This window comes from Cydia splendana, chromosome 4 (assembly GCF_910591565.1).
Source record: "Cydia splendana chromosome 4, ilCydSple1.2, whole genome shotgun sequence".
Taxonomy (NCBI): Eukaryota; Metazoa; Arthropoda; class Insecta; order Lepidoptera; family Tortricidae; genus Cydia; species Cydia splendana.
Genome location: NC_085963.1, coordinates 18,516,835 through 18,536,052, shown reverse-complemented (window position 1 = coordinate 18,536,052; position 19,218 = coordinate 18,516,835). Strand labels below are relative to the sequence as shown.

The following is a 19,218-nucleotide window of genomic DNA, read 5'->3' as shown; positions in this document are numbered from 1 at the left end:
TTAATAAGAAAAAAATGTAGCAATTACAGAAACCCTGAACATAAAAAAAACAATAAGCCGAAATATTATTACTATGTGCACTTTGTGTTTTATTTATATGTCAAAAAGCAATGACAGTTGCGAGTTGAGTGACATAACTAGAGATGTACCTTTTACAAATAAATAGCATTCCTTTGGAATCGAGTGGGTATCGATCTGAGAATATAATACTCACTATCGAGATCCTTGCGTTTTCCAATAATGTAATTGCACATGGTGCATAGAACCCGCATATTTTGAGTATTTTTGAGACATTAACGCAGCAAGTTAAGGCAGTAACACTATCGCACCGCACCAAGCTCATTGTGCGACGCACCGATAAGTAAGAGCGAGAAAGAGATATCGCTTTCTCGCTCTTCCTTATGGTTGCGTCGCACAATGACCTTGGTGCGGTGCGATAGTCTGTTACCACCAGAGGCGTATTTACAAATTTGGCGCCCCGGGCCATTTTGATTTGCCGCCCCCCTTCATCAGTGACGATAAAGTATTTTCACCTCAGCAGCTCGAACAAGGGTACTTTGCTTCTTAAAAACAGTGAGCAAAATGCGATTTTGCTCACTGAGTCATTTTGTCTCACTCAGTGAGCAAAATAGCATTTTGCTCACTGAGTGAGACAAAATGACATTCAAGTGACCTTTATAGTGAAATGTCATTTCAACATGCGGGGTCTAATACAAGTTCGAATTACTTGGGTTCTATTATCTCTGTCCCTCTAGGTATGTTCTCACTGCTTAGGGTGAAAAATTTTGTGTACTACACGAGATCAAAGTTATTTACATCTCGTGCGCTTTTGAATCCCTTACTACGCTCAAGATTCTAAATTAGATTCACTCGCTACGCTCGTGAATCTATTATAGAATCTTTCGCTTGCACGGGACTCAAAATAAGCACTCGAAGAAATATCAAACTTTGATCTCTTGTTGTACAAATAACTATTATTTAAGAAATAAAAAACCTGCAATAACAAGTACCTTTGGGGTGTGAAATAAAAAAAACTAAACATTTACCATTTACTCACATAGGCATTTACATTGTTTTCCTATGTACAAATTGGTTGACAAAATCATCAATAACGCTGTCGTAATTTAAAACGTTTGTCAGCTCAGCTTCTATATTAAGAAGAGCTAAGCTATTCAGGCGCTCTCCGCTGATAGTGGAACGTAGATATTTTTTTAGGGTTCCGTACCCAAAGGGTAAAACGGGACCCTATTACTAAGACTTCGCTGTCCGTCCGTCCGTCCGTCCGTCCGTCCGTCCGTCCGTCCGTCCGTCCGTCTGTCACCAGGCTGTATCTCACGAACCGTGATAGCTAGACAGTTGAAATTTTCACAGATGATGTATTTCTGTTGCCGCTATAACAACAAATACTAAAAACAGAATAAAATAAAGATTTAAATGGGGCTCCCATACAACAAACGTGATTTTTGACCAAAGTTAAGCAACGTCGGGAGTGGTCAGTATTTGGATGGGTGACCGTTTTTTTTTTTGCTTTTTTTTTTTGTTTTTTGTTGCATTATGGTACGGAACCCTTCGTGCGCGAGTCCGACTCGCACTTGCCCGGTTTTTTATTCTTTTGAGTGCAGAAAGGTGACGTCACTAATGTCACTATTCTAGATACAGATTAATTATATGGGCCGTTTTTGTCACTCAATGACGATGCGACCTCGTTATATTTGCCTGATCAGATCGGTGACCGGTGGGTACTGCTGGGTTTTGGCCATTGAGAATCAAGGTGAGACATGGCAGTCAGGCTGGATATAGCTAAGGAGTTCGGTCGGGTCTGGCATTGAGTCTGCTCGAGGGACTATATGTTATATAAATGGATCGCTTTTTTTTCCGGTAGACGCACATGAGCCGTATAGTAGACGGAAGCTGCTCCGATAGTGTGGACATTACCGCTGGCGTTGCACTAGGTTCTGTGCTGTCATTGCTGCATATCAATGATAATCATTGCTATGCAGACGACAGTAGTAGGGATGCGTATTACACAGGCCGTACCATTATCCCTCATTCTGTGGTGCTGGAAAGTCATGAAAAGTATTGTATTTGTACCTGATATCGAGAGCACTCTATCTGTACTGAGTTTCGGCATGGGATCGGAACAATTTAGTGAGATTTAATACCACGAAGACACAAGAACCGCCCGTATGTATATAGTCAGGTGGGTCACAAATAATGTTAGGTACGTAAGTGGAAAACGCGAGCGTAGCGAGCGCGAAATTATTCCAGAAAATAGTAGGTACATTTTTAGGGTTTCGTACTTTAAAAGGAAAAAAACGGAACCCATATAAGATCACTTTGTTGTCCGTCCGGCCGTCTGTCTGTCTCAATATAAAGGGTCTTGACATGACAGAGGGCGGCAAAATCGACAAGGCTTGTTATTTAAATTTTACAAATAAATAGGGGAGCGACAAAATTCTGGTCGACCCTATCTGAACAGCTAATAAAATATTTTTTTGACCCAAATTTGCCGCCCCCTAAAATCTGCCGCCATAGGCTTCAGCCTACTCAGCCTAGTGGTAAATCCGGCACTGCGCCGTACTAATACTTCTTGAACGAAAATGTTGCTTAATTTAGGTACTTGTTGGTAGATATTTTTAGCAATTGGTGGGGTTTGAAGCGTTCGTTTGTTTATTAATTTAAATGTCAATTAAAATATAATAAAAAATATAGCTACGTTTGATTATAAAAGGCGCCCAGAAAAAGCCGCAAGGGGGCGGCTTCGCCGCCCCCCTGAGGCCTGCCGCCCCGGGCCATGGCCCCCTTGGCCCTATGGTAAATACGCCCCTGGTTACCACTATTATACTTATAATACCTGGGTCCGACCATATAATGTACTACTCTTTGGGTCCGACGGTACGACTCTATCTCGATATTTAATGATATAAAACACTTTATTCAGTCGTCCCTGCAGTTGCAGTTAAACTTGCTACACCAGTTACACCATTTACACAGTTACGATGTAGGATGCTGAATTTTAATTTAAAATATTGTCATGTAATAATTATGTTTCAGCACCACTGACCACATACAAGCACTAGAACAGATCATAGAGAAATATAAAGAGTTCAATACCTATAACCTATATATCGCTTTTATAGATTATAGCAAGGCATTTGATAGCATCAATCACAGCGCAATCTGGAATGCATTGAAACAGCTTAGTGTGGACCAAAAGTACATTAATATTATAAAGAATATATACTCGAAAAGCACTAGCCGAGTCAAGCTGGAGACAAGAGGAAAACAAATAAGGATAGAGAGGGGGGTCCGACAAGGAGATCCCTTATCACCCAAGATCTTTATCACTGTCCTGGAAATCATATTTCAGAATCTCAAATGGGAATCAAAAGGCATTAACCTGGGGGGCCAGCTCATAAACCATTTGAGATTTGCAGACGACATAGTCATAGTAGCCGAAACTGCAACAGAACTAAGAGAGCTAATAAATCAACTAGATGAAGAAAGCACCAAAGCAGGCTTACAAATGAACACAAATAAAACCAAAATAATGACAAACAGCAAACAAACACAAATAAATATCAACGGCAACGACATGGACTATGTAGACAAATATGAAATATATATATATATATCTAGGAAAGCAACTGTCCTTCACAAAAACAAACAATGAAGAAGAGGTAGAAAGGAGAGCTAACATAACCTGGAAGAAATTCTGGTCACTTCAAGAAATCCTGAAAGGCAAATACAGCTTAAACCTAAAAAAGATAGTGCCTGCTCTATGGGTGCCAAACATGGACTTTTACAGATAAAATAAAGAGAAAGATAAGAACCACCCAAAGAGCCGTGGAAAGGAGCATGCTCAACATAAAAAAGATACAGAAAATAAAGAGTATGTCTAAGAGAAAAAACAAAGTTACAAGACGCACTAACTCAAGCCCTCAAATTAAAATGGCGATGGGCAGGACACATCGCACGGTATAAAGACAGTAGATGGCCAATAGTGGCAACCAAATGGAGAGGCCCTATTGGCAAAAGGAAAGTGGGAAAGCCATATAAACGATGGCTAGATGATATAAAAGAAACTGCAGGGAAAGACTGGCTAAACGAAGCGGAAGACAGGCAAAAATGGAGACAGTTGGAGGAGGCCTACACCCGAAGAGGGGTCCAAATAAAAAAAATAAATAGTAAATAATATACATAAACTTAACACTAACTATTAGCTATAAGGAACTTACTAACCAATACTCAGAAACTTGTAATGTTAAAAAATTTGGAAATAAAGGCTTTTTTATTTATTTTATTTTAATTATGTTTTTGAAGTGAAAACTTCTTTAGCGGCGCTTTGCACTTTTTGCGATGGGGAAAAAATGTTAAACTCGCGACAGCGTAAGACGCTTCGTAAGACGGACACGTGACCTGGACGGCTACCGTGAAAATCGAAAATCGTCAATTGCGGGCATTTTTCTCTGTCACTCTAATTACGCCTTCATTGGAGTAAAAGAGAAAGATCCCCGCAATTTACGAATTTCTGTTTTCGCGGTAGCCCCTCTGATCGAAAAACTGTTACAATGCATGGACATATATATTACTTCGTAAGGACGCGACATACGGGCACTACGAAAGGGGCCAGTTTATGAGTGTGAAAATCGCATTTATAACACCAGCGCGCTCAGTCGCGAGCCGCGCGGCGCAATGTGAAGTTGTCGCGTAATGCATTTTACAATTCAAAAAAATGTCTAGGTGTGTTGTGAAAGGGTGTAAAAACTGTTACAGAAAAATCTAATAAATTGATGAGATTTCATTTTATCGGTAAGTAAGGTATTTTGTTCGGCGCGACGCGAGAGTGCAGTCTACTTTGACATATGTCTCCGACTTGGCCGGTAGTACGCATACTATACAACAGATGGCGCCTGTGTTGCTTACCGAGAATGTTCAGTCGGATTTGTATGAACTAGAGCTCCCGATACACGTGTTACACGCTGACACGGGTACCCGTGTTCTTAAGCCCGCCGGGCTTAAGAACCCGAACTACACGAACCCGCCCGGATTCGGAAACGTTTACACGGGTACCCGTGTACACGGGTACACGGATACACGAAATGACGGATCTTATTTACCCGCCGGTTCGACCCTTCACTCTCGTGTAGCGGAGATTCGTGCTATGAAGACATACGATTGAATATGTAGAAGGTTAGGAAGATTCGATTACCTACTTTGCAGTTTTACTGGATTGATTTGTAATGTCAATAATAGGTAGGTAAGTACACTTTGTTTCAATAATCATAAGATTAAAATTAACAATATCTTAGTAACCGTTTACTTCATTGACAGGTATTTCATTTTCTTCATTGATGTAGTTTTTTGATAATTAAAGTAAACCTAAATGATTATCTAATACAAAAGTAGATAGTTATGCTTACTGAAACCAGAGTTGGGCATTATTCGAATCATTTTTCATCTAAATAATTATTCGAATAAACAATTATTCGTGGTGAGATTATTTGCGAATAAACCATTCGTTTAGAATTTCGAATAATAAATGAATTATTCGTTATTTTATTCGAATAAATTACACGAAGGATTTTTGTAATACACACTCAGATGGCAAATCTGAATAGGTAAGTAACTCCAGCGTATTTTAGAGCCAAGGAAAATTTTGGGAAAGGCCCCAACTGACCGTCGCCATCCATGAGGTGGGGACAAATGGGAATTATTTATATGCAGCGCCTATTTCCATTTGTTCCCCGCGGAAACAAGCGGGAATACATCCAATATTTGTGTAAAATATTATTATGTAGGGTTTACCCATATGTTCCCCGCGGAGATAAATGGGTATTCACCCATTATTGGTAATTATTAGTATGTAATATAGGAATACACCAATAATGGGTGCATTATTGGTGTATTCCCATTTGTCCCCAATTCACGTAACCTACGCCTTGCACGAGGCGGGGACAAATGGGAATGTTTTATATGCATTTTGGTGTTCCCATTTGTCCCCGATATTGATTGTGCCATTTGTCCCGGCCTCAAAAGATTTCTATGCAGCGTCTTTTCCCATAAGTTTCTCGCGGGAACAAATGGGAATACACTCTTTATTGGTGTATTCCTATTTGTTCCTGCCCTACGTGACCGCCGCCATACGTGCGGCGGAGACAAATGGGTACGATTTATACGCAGCGCCTATTCCATCAGTTCCCGACGTAGACAAATGGGAATTAGTGTCCGACCGAAGGTTCGGTTTCGGTTTCGGTTTCGGCCAGTTTCGGCCAAAAAATCATGTTTCGGCTGTAGTTTCGGTTTCGGCCAAAAAACGGCCGAACCTTTCGGCCGGGCCGAAACTTACGAAATGGTACTTCAAATCAGACAAAGACCAAAAGTTGGGCAATAAGTAGGCTACGCTCAACTAGTGCCGCGAAGTTGATTTTCTCAATAGTTAATATTTTGCGAGGCTGAACAGCCGACTATTGATTAAAACGAAGAAAAAACCCTTAAAAGTGTCCCCAGTACAGTTTTTCATACGAGTGCTCGACCTTAGCCTCACTTTTTACCTCGATTTACCATTTTTTTATGTTCCACATGTCCTCTACTTCAGCTTAGCCTTTGGCCTCGCTGAGCCATGCTCGGCCTGCGGTCTCGCTTTTTAATACAATGGACATTGGTTGGAGTCTGTGCTCAACTACTTATCCTGAAGCCTGAAACACGGCTTTGACTTCGCATGAAAATTCGCCTCACTGACGCACTTCGGACTTTTAGGCCCAGGTTAAGATCGGTACCCGGCCTTTCAATATTGTCAACAAAAAATTTCGCGGTCGCTACGCTCGCGTTTTTGGTTCATTCTTGGTTGACCCTGTATCTACATGTTAGCATACGCAGTGTAACTGGTGCAAATGTTATTTATACGTCATAATTATATAGAAGTTTTGTCGTCTAAAATAACACTTGCACTGCGTGTGTTATCAAAATCGTTGCAGAATTATCTTGGTCTAACTCTAGTAATTTTCTTAAAAAACTGCTTAAGTATCATCAATTTCAAGGACATTGAGTGTTGACAACCCCATAATGTGTGTAAAAGCGGTTTTAGGAATTTTTTTCAACGATTTTAACATTTCTACAAAAGTTTCGGTTTCGGTTTCGGCCGAAACTAGAACCAAAGCCGAACATTCGGTTTCGGTTTCGGTTTCGGCAAAAAACATGTTTCGGTCGGACACTAATGGGAATGCATCCGAAAATTGGTTTCCAATTATCCCCACCCCAATAAGGTGGGGAAAAATGGAAAATATTTTTATGCAGGGTCTTCACATATGTTCCCCGCGGAGACAAATGGGAATTCACCCATTATTGGTGTATTCCTATTTGTCCCCGATTCACGTGACCTACGCCATACATGAGGCGGGGCAAATGGGAATGTTTTATATGAATTTTGGTGTTCCCATTTGTCTCCGATATTGGTGTTCCCATTTGTCCTCGCAACAAGATTTCTATGCAGCGTCTTTTCCCAAATATTTCTCGCAGCGTGGACAAATAGGAATACTTCCGAAAATGGTGTGTTCCCATTTGTCCCCACCCCAATAAGGAGGAAATATATAGGAAATATTTTCATACAAATTTTATCCCATCTGTACCCGGCGGGGACAAATGGAAATACTTCCGAAAATCGTGTGTTCCCATTTGTCGTCACACCAATAAGATGGGGACAAATGGGAATTATTTATATGCGGCTTCCTTTCCTATATGTTCCCCGCGGGGACAAATGGGAATACACCTATTATTGGTTATAATGGGTGCATTATTGATGTAATCCCATTTGTCCCCTATCCACGTGACCTACGCCATACTAGACATGTGCGCCGCGCCGCCGCGCCGCCGCCGCCGACGATTTTTCCACGCCACCGCCGCCGATAAATTTGAACGGCGTATAATCGGCGTATAATCGGCGTGGAAAATTTTGATACCCATCGTGTCTTATTCCATGTTGCGTAGTGAATAGATAGTGTCAGAGGTATAATTCTTAGTCATTTTATGTTCAAACAAAATTATAAAAATCAGTTTAAAGCTTCGCAATAAGCTATACTTAAGCAATTATACCTACTTATAGGAACTTAAATCACTAACTATCATCACTAAGCTAGCAGTAAAGAAAACAAAGTAGACCTTAGTATTCCATAAGACGGGACACTTCAAAGACATTCTGTTGAGCGAATCTACCTGCCAGAGACGTTTTCTTTCGAAAACGATGACATCTTTAATCTAACATTACATTTCTGTTAAACTTCAGTTCAGACAAATGTAAAATATGTAGTTCATAATTATTTCGTAACAAATCCTAGGTGAGGCGACAGCGGCTGGGAAAAGTCAATATACATAGATTTAAGACTTAACTTATAAAGATTTTTTTTGTGTTTTATTTGTATTCCATTTACACAGTAAGTAAAAATACTGCCTAAAATGTAGCTTTTTAAAGTATCCTTTTTATTTTAATATTTAATCATACTGTTGGTAACCGTGAGGTTGGTATTGGTAATAAATGGTTGCCAAATGTCATGATGGGATATAATTTTCGGCAACAATTTAGAAAATACACATAATATGTTTTGGATAGCCTAGTAAATACTCAGAAGGTTTAATATAGAGTTTCTACAGCCACGTTCTCATGCACTATCAATAATTATGCCACAACGATTTCACGCCGATCAACCCGCCGCCGCTGGTCAAAAAATCATCGGACGCCGCCGCCGATGATTTTGCCATCGGCGCACATCTCTACCGGCCATACATGAGGCACAAATGGAAATGTTTTATATGCAGCGCCTATTCCCATCTGTTCCCGGCGGGGAACAATAAGAATACACCCGTTAATGGTGTGTTCCTATTTGGCCCCGCTTCAATGAAGTGGGGATAAATGGGAAAGATTGTTGGTCTTTTCCCACATGTTCCCGAAGGAGACAAACGGGAATACCCCTATTATTGGTGTATTTCCAGTTGTTCCCGCTCCACGTGACCGCCAATACATGAGGCGTATTCCCAGTTCCCACTAGGGCTTCCAAATACCGGACTTCTTTCAATACCGCTATTAATACCGAAACTGTCTTCATCAATACCGGGATCCCGCGATCCCGGTATTGACTATGAATCGCATAAAATTTTTGAGTTTTATTATAAAAAGGCTCACTGTAACACCAGATATGTATGTCTTTAGCTTAGGATATAAAACAATAATCGCCGTCTGCAATAATAGGGAATATTACGCAAAACTCTGCATAGAGGGCGTCACTAACTCAATCACATGGCCTACCGTGAAACACTTCAATCGAAAGTTCCGTTTCTACCTCTCTATCACTCTTGCTTATTCGATCGATAGAGAAACAGATAACGAAATTACGATTTTCGCGTTTCGCGGTAAGCCACCTGTAAACAAACCGCCTTGATGCATGAATGTCATAGTAAAACTTGTCAAAAAACTGGTTAAGGCGTAGTATGTATAAGATACTCTATGGTTTACTAAACAAATTAGTGCTGCACTCTGGCGGTAGAACATTGCAGTAATACTAGGGAGTATTACTGCAATGTATTATCATTTCACCCTCCAGGTTGGCAATCATTTTAACTTCACCACAATCATTTTAACCACGCCTTGTTAACTTCACCACTGTTACCAGTCACATTTTAGTTCAACCTTATTAGGTTGGCTGGTTTATTAACCAGCCAACTATATTCAAATTTGCCACTAAAAATTCGTTTGCCATACTACAATTCCTTGCTAATTAGTTTCCCATCTTAGATATAATTTTAAGGACTAACTATATTAATATCATATCCTGAACATCAGAATTCATTACCAAATATTTATCTATGCATATGCACCGACCTTGATCCAATTAAATGATCTTGTTTCATTAAATGGGCAAGTAATATTCTTGATAATCTTGATACAGCCGAAGTTACTCATTTTAGTGGATTTTAAACGGTATAATCGGCACATTTTCCTTGTTTTTTGAAAATACCGGGATCCTGGTATTGCATTAAAAAATACCGGTATTGAAAAATGCGTTTTCACAGACGGGATCCCGGTATTTCGGGATCCCGGTATTGGAAGCCCTAGTTCCCACACCTCAAATCAACCAACCAGATAAACCGATAGAAAACATTTTCTTTTTACCATTGGGATATAAAACAGCTAAATAGTTATTTTGTAAGCTAACTATTCGACAATATTATTCGCAAATAATTTATTCGTGGGCTATTTTATTCGCGAATAATTCATTCGCCGAATAAATTATTCGCGAATGAATTGAACACGAATGATCATTCGAAAAAAATATTGAATGAATGAATTTTGCCCATCTTTGACTGAAACTACCACGAACGGAATATGCTATATTTTTCTTTAGCAAAATCGCATTTTGCTCACTGTTAGCAAAGTACCCTTGTTCGAGCTGCTTAGGTGAAAAATAAATTAAATTGGTACAACACATATCAATCACATTGAACATCCATATATACATTACTTCAATCTCCGCTACACGCCAAGGCCGGGTTAGGCCCGCGTGTATTTAAGGTCCGTTTCGCCGTGTACACGGGTACACGGGTACCCGGATACACGGATCTTAATTACACGTGTGCCCGACTACACGTGTAGAACGGGTCAGAAAACCGTGTACGTGTAGTTCGGAAACGGGTACCGAACACGTGTACACGAAACCCGGACACGACCGCGAGCCCTAGTATGAACGCGCTTATCCATAGTTGATATCGTTGTTACAATGTCATTGAGTTTTCACTTCTGCCGGCACTCCCGGAGTGCAACCCGTTGTTTTTAAATAAAGTATTTCATTACTTGGCGTTTACAAATACATTTAAATTGTAGTTAAAGATAGGTTTAATTTATTGAAATTTCTAAAAGGAAATACAGAAACTTAAAAACTTATCAGTAAATCGTGAACCATGTCTTTTTTTGACCACCTTTAAATATAGAGAACCACTATTGATTAGAAAATAAATGTAAAAACGTATTATTTCTACCTTGCCTAGATATGAAACGGGATGTATGATAATAGTTTGCTTAGTTATCCTCAAGCTGGATCCTACAGGCCTTTGCCCAGCAGTGGGACCCTCTTATATGCTAGTAAAAAATCCTCTGGCAATTTCCTCATCAACGGAAAACTCAGGGCCCACTTGAGCATGTATTTTCAATCTTGTAGGGCGCGTCGTTGGCGTCGACGCCTCCGACGGAACAGCCGCGCCGCATGCCTCTTGTCCAGAGGTAGCGAGTCCCACAACCGAACCTCCTAAAATACAGTAGCGATCAAAAGTATTTTGACAAACGAACTTCTTTCAATATGTTTATGAATAGGGTATATATTTAATCATTACGTTACGATTATATTTTATTCACCCTTCATTTGTTACGTTTCCACTTAGATCACTAAAACTAAACAACAGACTTAGAATTAAAACTGATAATTTGCGCTACAGGTAGATCAAAAGTATTTTGACACTTTAATGAAATGCTTTTGCTGAACTGACAAGACGGTTTAAAAAAAACATTTCATTAATATTTAATGGCATATCCTCTGGCTTTCCTCACAGCAGTAAATCGAGACGGCATAGAGTCCCCTAACTTCTGTATATGATCATATAGTATGTTCGCTCATTCTGACTGAAGACCTTGGAAAAAACCCCATTGTTTAAATTATTTCTGCAACTCACACTGGACGATACAACGCTTTCTATAAAAGCTCTATAGAATTAAGATCAGTACCTTGACTAGGCCACTCAAAAACCTAGATTTTTTTGCATTAAAGAAGCCTTTACATGACCGGATTTGTGTTTGAGGTCCTTATCATGCTGAAAAACCCAGCGAAGTGGCATATTTTCTTTTGTATATGGTATCATTTGTGTGTAGAGTAAATTTTCATATACATATCGATCCATTATCCCATCAACTCGTACGACAGGCCCGACTCCATGGCGAGAAAAATATCGCCAAGCCATTACGTTAGGGCCACCAATGCCACCAGGCTAGACTGGCTGGGTACTTACCTGGTATCGCACAACGTGTATTTTGTTATTTGGACGACGCACATACTTGATACCATCCGACGACATTAAATTAAACTTGCTTTCGTCACTCCATAAAGTTTTTGAGCAATCGGAACTTGTCCACAACTTGTCACAAATCGCGAATGCTAATTGGGATACCTTATTCTTTGCTGAAATATGTATATTTTTTTTAATGCGCGTCGACCATGTAATCCATGCTCTATTAAGAGTAGTTTAATAGTAAAAACAACAACCTTTACGTTATAGTTTTTTTTTAGTTAATTTTTAATTGTTACTGTACGCTTCCATGGGTGATCTACTGAAATCTTTTTTATTACACGATCAGTTGTAGAAGTCGTTTTTCGTGGACAACCGCTTCTATGCTTATTTGTGATGCAGTTTCGAGCCTTGAACTGCTTATTCCAGACAGAAATCAGATGCAATGATACACCAAAAGTCCGCGAAACCTCAGCTTGCTACTTATCTTTCTAAAGTGCAGCCGCATCAGCTTGCTTGAAATCGTTCGAATATGCTTTATGTTTGGCATATTAAGAGAAGTATTCAGATGTAATTACTTCCAAAATATTTAAATTCTGCGGCTCTGTTCTCAAAAAAATTGTAAAATGAACCGTGTCAAAATACTTTTGAACCCGTAAATTGTCATTTTTTGTTGCCAAGTTTATATTTTCATTCGATGAAACTAAGCTTTTTACGTGTTTCAAGAAGCTTTAAAGCCATTGATTAAATTATCAAAAATTCATTTGAAAAAACTAATATGTTTCATACAATACCAAAGTTATTATCATTGTCAAAATACTTTTGGTCGCTACTGTACATATATACTCTGTCAAGCAATTTCCGAGAGTAGAAAAGAGCGGCAAAAAAATGTAGGCACGAAGGGTTATCGTCCCATAGAAAATGTCTACTGACAAACATGTTTGACCGGCTATACGTTAGGCAAAAGCATTATTTAAAACTTCCGTATCCTCCTGGGTCCTGGTGACGACATCTTTCCCTCTAGAGTCCCAACCCTGTCATGGGGCCTCCCGAGGCTACAGTGAGTGTGCGTAATCTGTAAGGGGATCATGAATAGGAAGTTGACAAGAAGCCACAAGGTGGTACAAACCCTGCGTATACGATCCCTATTTAATTTATGCTATTTATTTGAATAGTTAGGTTAGGTAGGGTGATCGACGAATCGAATCTTTAGTGTTTAGGTACACTATTTACCCTACACCGCGCCAAACGTTTTCCGCGATTAAGTACATTTATAACATTGAGACTAAGTAACCGAAATATCTTGATAACATGTACTTAACTCTAAAGTTACTCGAAATTAAAAAGTAAAAGTCCACTTACAGAAGCCAGATTGTCACAACTTATTTTGACAGTTAAATCGCATTTTTAGGATTAATCAAAAAACTTTTAATGATAATTAATAACACAACAATGCAAATGCTTTAAAATAATTACAATAACAGCCCGGAAAACTTTTTTTAGACAGTACCTAAGTAATACATTTTAGTCGTACATGTTTATAATATTGCAGGTATACTTAATCATACATTTTTACACCTTGGTACAGTTGCTTCCTGAGTTTGATAGGTATTCAATATCTAATTCTAATACATGATAATTGAAATGTATTAGAATATGTAAACTGGGCCGTCAGGTTCACCTCGCTCCGCACTAAAAATAGAAAGCATGACCAAAACTCAAGTAACTTCTCAAAGGTGGCACCAAGCCCCGTTTCCACAGCTGTGTTTTTATTTAAGTATACCTATTAAAGTTTATTTCACAGTAAAAATATGTACTAAAGGCGGTCAACTAGAGGGCCAAAGAGAGTTTGAAAGAATTAGCGAGTAAAATTAATACAACAATAAATTACAAATAACAAGTTTCAGACTTAATATATAAGTTCTATTTCTAAAAATAAAATAAATAAATAAAATATTACACTCTTATACAATTGTTCACATAATAATATACTAAGTATTAAAGTTTTGATCAATATCAGGTACCCTTTGGTTGTTCCTAAAACATACTACCTTTGTTTGCCAGTGGAAACAAGGCTTAGATAGCGTTGAACAATAAAAGCATTAAGTATATAAATACTGCACATTATAATAGCTGTTGAATTCCATTACATTTAAACTGAACTGATCACGATTATTTTTATAAAAGTTTATTTATCTTACGTTCATATTTGATACATTCGATTATTTGACTTACCTACAGTAAATTGTCGCGCACTTATACAAAAAAAAAGTTTTACTTAAACATTTATAGAAATGTATGAACCTTAACCTTGTCGTAAGTATACTTTTCGTGTTCAAACACTACCATATTTGGAATTCAACAACTATATATTTGGTAAGATGTAAATAATAATTATTTTCACTTACAATGGCTCTTCATCGGTATCATTAGATATATCTGAATCTGCGACATCATAATCTTCCATATCAGGTTGCCAACATCTGTCTGTTACGAAAACTTTATTAACACATCTTTCGTTCTCAGTTGGGACGACTAGAACTTCATATTTCTTGGAACCCACTTCTCTGCCTTGGTAAGTGAAGTAACATACTCGATGTGACGGTTGGACTTTCCCAGGGATGAGGTGTCCCTCATGTTCTACCCTGCCGATGTAGAGTCTTTCTAGCGCGTCTTCGGAATGGCCTGCGACGAAAGCCCCTACGGGTATTTTATCCTCTACAGCTGGTTTCCAGACTCCGTCAAAACCGCACAGGACCTGTAAATGGATAGGATACTTCCATGAAAAATTTGTAATATGTGGAAAGAAAACGGTTTGAGTTAATTGTTGGTAAATATACCTCAAACTCCTGTTTCTCATTAGCTTGTCCTCCCCATGACACGTACGCTTTTCCAGCAGAAAACACGAACTTTCCGGGCGTCAGGGAGCCCCGGTGCTTTGCCCGAGCAATGTACAGCCTTTCACCCTCAAAGCCCCCTACCAGAGGCTCGGCCGGGAGCTCCTGCTCCGGGTCGTATGTCACCCACTGAAGATCACATCCTGTTATTGTTCGGTGATTTAGTTTCTCTGCTTGTGGTGGTACTAGAACAGGAGTAAGTTTATTAGCTATGGAGGTTTATGTGGCATGCATATAAGGAATACTAATTTTACTATAAACAAAGTAAAATTTGTTGTTGCTTAACTTAACTTTAACTAACTATATTTGCAAAACTATGTTTATTAATTATTGTAATAAGAATCAGTAGAGGTCTCGGTAAAATGTAAAGACACTTTGTCAAAAATGAGTCCAACTAAATTTGGTTTTCTATACTGACTTTATACATTGACCCAACAAAAGTCCTATACCAGCAATAAATTGAATTAAAGAACAAAAGAGTAATTATAATTTCATTTATAAAATAACTCACTTTCAAACCGCCAGTGGACAGGGTTCCTCTGCTCCACAACCGAAAATGTGACATACTTAATATCATTAATGTCATTGGCACATGTGACTATGGCATCAGAGTAGCCATCTCTGCCGAGGCGCACACAGCCGTTGGCCCAAGTCAACCAAAACTTGCGGTATTCCTCCCCGCTGAGGATTCCCGGAGTGTTTGCTGCCTCTCTACGAGGGCTGTCATGCTTCTTAATCCAGCATTGCTGCCTTTCTCCCATAACAATCTGAGAAAAGTACAGTAATCATTTATTGATTTTTCTCATTTGAGTTTTTAAAATAAGTTTTATAAAGTAATGACACTGATGTGATTATAATATAATTTTGATTATAGTATGTAAGTGTCATTAACACTTATCTTAAGCGATTGATGATATTTTATGTGCATGTTTTGATGTATTGAACAGCAAGAATTTCAGCTCGTTTAGAAAGACATCAATCAGGAAGTGCTTGAATTTAATTTTAATGATTTGAATCACATATATAATTAGATAAACAAACAAATACATGGTGTGAAGCTAAATAACAAATAACAGTGTGTAAACATTAAATTCATGAATGTGCCACTGGTTTATGGTTATGAGTAGTTATTGCGTGTCACAAGTTATAGTAATGTTAGCTTCAAAAAATAAGAGCTATTTAAATGTTACATTACCCAAAATTCACAGTCATTAGCTGGTTTTCTTGAAAGTCCGATTGCAGCATTGCCGTTAGCCATCACTTCAAAAGCCAGGGCATTACTTGTGATCTTGTAAAATGCATTCAGGTGCTTGGGCCATGTTGTTATTTCTAAGACAGAATGCAAATGCATCACATAATATGAGGTCATCACATTACTACTGACTCTATTGAAGGTTCTAGGTATAGGTAAAACGAATTAAGGATGGTAAGTAATTTAATTTGTGGTGCATACAAATTAACATTATTAAGGAATATTATTTTAAACAAACTTACCTATTAAGTCTCCCATGATGAAGTGACACCAAGATACAATCTACTTAAACAGTGTACGATCTACGCCAATTTCACTGGTATGAGCAATTCATAAGCCGGAAAGATAAAGCTGCTCATAAAATTAAAAACACAATATAAAACTGCGATCCCAAAAAAAAGTTAATTCGAGATATTACTTACAATACAATTAACACCAAGGGACTATGTACAACAGCTTTTTTACGTACAAACTTAAATTATTACAATTAGTTTGGAAATAAGTGAGAATGATTCAAAGAAAATCTGAGTCATGTCATGAGAGAAAAGCAAATAAACAATACATTTGATTTGACATCTGAATGACAGTGACACTTTTTTTTTTTTTAATTCGTCCTTTCTGGACAGGCTAAGACCAAAGGCCATACTGCCTAGTCTTCGGTGAAATTAACTTTCATAAGTAATTTTACTTTTAGTCTCCCGTTTTTTTTTCCATAAGTCAAAACCAATAAATATGTCTTCAGTATATTTGTCTTCAATAGTTTGATTTATATATTGTCCAGTCCAATAATAAGTCTTCAGTTTATTAGATTACCTTGTCAATATCAGGGTTACCATATCTAGGTATTTCTTCAAATCCAGTAGAAATTAGAATTTCAAGTTACTTCCAGACATGGTATAATAATATACTCCGCCTGGTACTCTATTCCGAGATTCGCGTATGACCTAACTGACACGGGCCTACGTCATCATGCTGTTTACAGGTTCTCAAACTTTAAAATGTGGGAGAATTTTAACCAACGGTGAAAATTATTTTAACGGCATTAATTTTAGTTATTCATGTAGAAACATAGTAAAATAAAACAAATCTAATGTATTAAAATAAACTTTATTTATCTGTACAAGACAAACGTTTGAAAAACTAATTCACAGTTACACATTAATTACCAAGCTTACGACGTGAAAAGTTTGGAAAACACTGCGACTGCTGACACTGAGCGAGAAGGAAATAACAATTAACACGCGTTCGACAAGGATGACGGTCAGAGGGGCTACCGCGAAAACCGAAATTCGCAAATTGCGGGGATCTTACTCTTTTACTCCAATGAAGGCGTAATTAGAGTGACAGAGAAAAATGCCCGCAATTGACGATTTTCGGTATTGGCGGTAGCCCTACTGGGCATGAAGTTATCTAGATCCGAATTGTCAAATGTGACAGCGCTATCCTGTGTTGCCAGTAATGTAAACAGAATTACCCGAACGTCTGAAATTTATTTCGTGAATCGGAAGATACTGCTAACGATAATTAAAAATGACGTGTTATTGTAAAATTTAAGATAAAATACATATAAATGAAAATTATAAAATTATAAAGAAATATTTTAACTTATTAACCATAGGTATAATGTACCCATGTAACATGTTATGTTGAAATAAAGTGGCAATGTTATTGTGACGTAGGCCCGTGTCACTCTGGGAATAGAAGACCATGTTTTATTAGACCATGCTTCCAGACAGCGAAATGCTATACATGGAAGTATTCTGTCCGCTCAATTATGACCCAACGCAAACTACCCCGCGATAGGCGGTACTTACAAACTGCTCGATTGGCAATCTCAGTACCACCGAGATGACAGTCAGTGACAAATGGCTAAATTGATTTATAAAAACAAGGTTTTTTTGTAATTAAAAATATTTTCATGTGTCGTGAAGGGGAACACCCAAATTATCAAATATTCCGAAATATGTTTTTCCGACTTTCATAACCTCGATTTTCATAATCACGATTTTTTATACGTCTGAAATATCGAAATCACGACTTTGAATACCACGAAAGTAGAAAATCACGACTGCGCTATTTCCGAATACTTAAAATCCGATTGTCATATGAACGAAAGCTTAAAGTTCCAATTTTTAAAAAATCCGATTTTTTTTTTCCGAATTGGTCTATTCCGAAAAATCATTGACCAGTCGGAAATAAAATAATTCGGAATTCAGAAATTCGATCTTTTGTAAACTCAGAATAATGAAATTCGTGATTTTCAAAAGGGAAGTAATTAAATGGTCAGCCGTTTTTAAAATAATTGCCAAAAAAAATGCATTTAATTCAATTGGACATGCTAGAACTGCTACCTTTACAGAAACCAACTGCTACTAGAAAAGTGGGTTAGGATAGAACTGCAACCTTCACAGAAGCCAACTGCTACTAGAAAAGTGGCTTAGGTTAGAACTGCGACCTTTACGGAAACCAACTGCTACTAGAAAAGTGAGTTAAGTTAGGCTAGAACTGCGACCTTCACAGAAAACAAATCCTACTAGAAAAATGGGTTAGGTTAGGTTAGAACTGCGACCTTCACAGAAACCAACTGCTACCAGAAAAGTGGGTTAGGTTAGGTTAGAACTGCGTCCTTTAGAGAAACCAACTGCTACTAGAAAAGTGGGTTAGGTTAGGTTAAAACTGCGACCTTTACAGAAGCCAACTTCTACTAGAAAAGTGGGTTAGGTGAGGTTAGAACTGCAACCTTTACAGAAACCAACTGCTACTAGAAAAGTGGGTTAGGTTAGAACTGCGATCTTTACAGAAACCGACTTCTACTAGAAAAGTGGGTTAGGTGAGGTTAGAACTGCAACCTTCACAGAAGGCAACTGCTAATAGAAAAGTGGCTTAAGTTAGAACTGCGACCTTTACAGAAACCAACTGCTACTAGAAAAGTGGGTTAAGTTAGGTTAGAACTGCGACCTTCACATAAACCAACTGCTACCAGAAAAGTGGGTTAGGTTAGGTTAGAACTGCAACCTTTACAGAAAC

General features: G+C 38.2%; 1 protein-coding gene across 3 annotated transcripts; it reads right to left on the bottom strand.

Moving 5' to 3' along the window:
• Positions 1 to 11,150: 11,150 nt before the first annotated feature.
• LOC134790081 (uncharacterized) lies at positions 11,151 to 16,728 on the bottom strand. Of its 3 annotated transcripts, XR_010144156.1 has the most exons (7): positions 16,434 to 16,724; positions 16,135 to 16,268; positions 15,451 to 15,706; positions 14,883 to 15,124; positions 14,451 to 14,800; positions 13,621 to 13,734; positions 11,190 to 11,291 (listed from the first exon to the last, which is right to left on the bottom strand). XR_010144156.1 is itself a non-coding variant. In XM_063760843.1 (6 exons), exons 1-6 carry the CDS (start codon positions 16,447 to 16,449, stop codon positions 11,168 to 11,170), a joined length of 1,122 nt encoding a protein of 373 aa, XP_063616913.1. In that variant the 5' UTR covers positions 16,450 to 16,728; the 3' UTR covers positions 11,151 to 11,167. The 3 variants fall into 3 exon arrangements, 2 of the variants coding, with proteins under 2 accessions (XP_063616913.1, XP_063616914.1); XM_063760843.1 differs by lacking the exon at positions 13,621 to 13,734 and having other exon boundaries at positions 11,151 to 11,291; positions 16,434 to 16,728; XM_063760844.1 differs by lacking the exon at positions 11,190 to 11,291 and having other exon boundaries at positions 13,549 to 13,734.
• Positions 16,729 to 19,218: the final 2,490 nt, after the last annotated feature.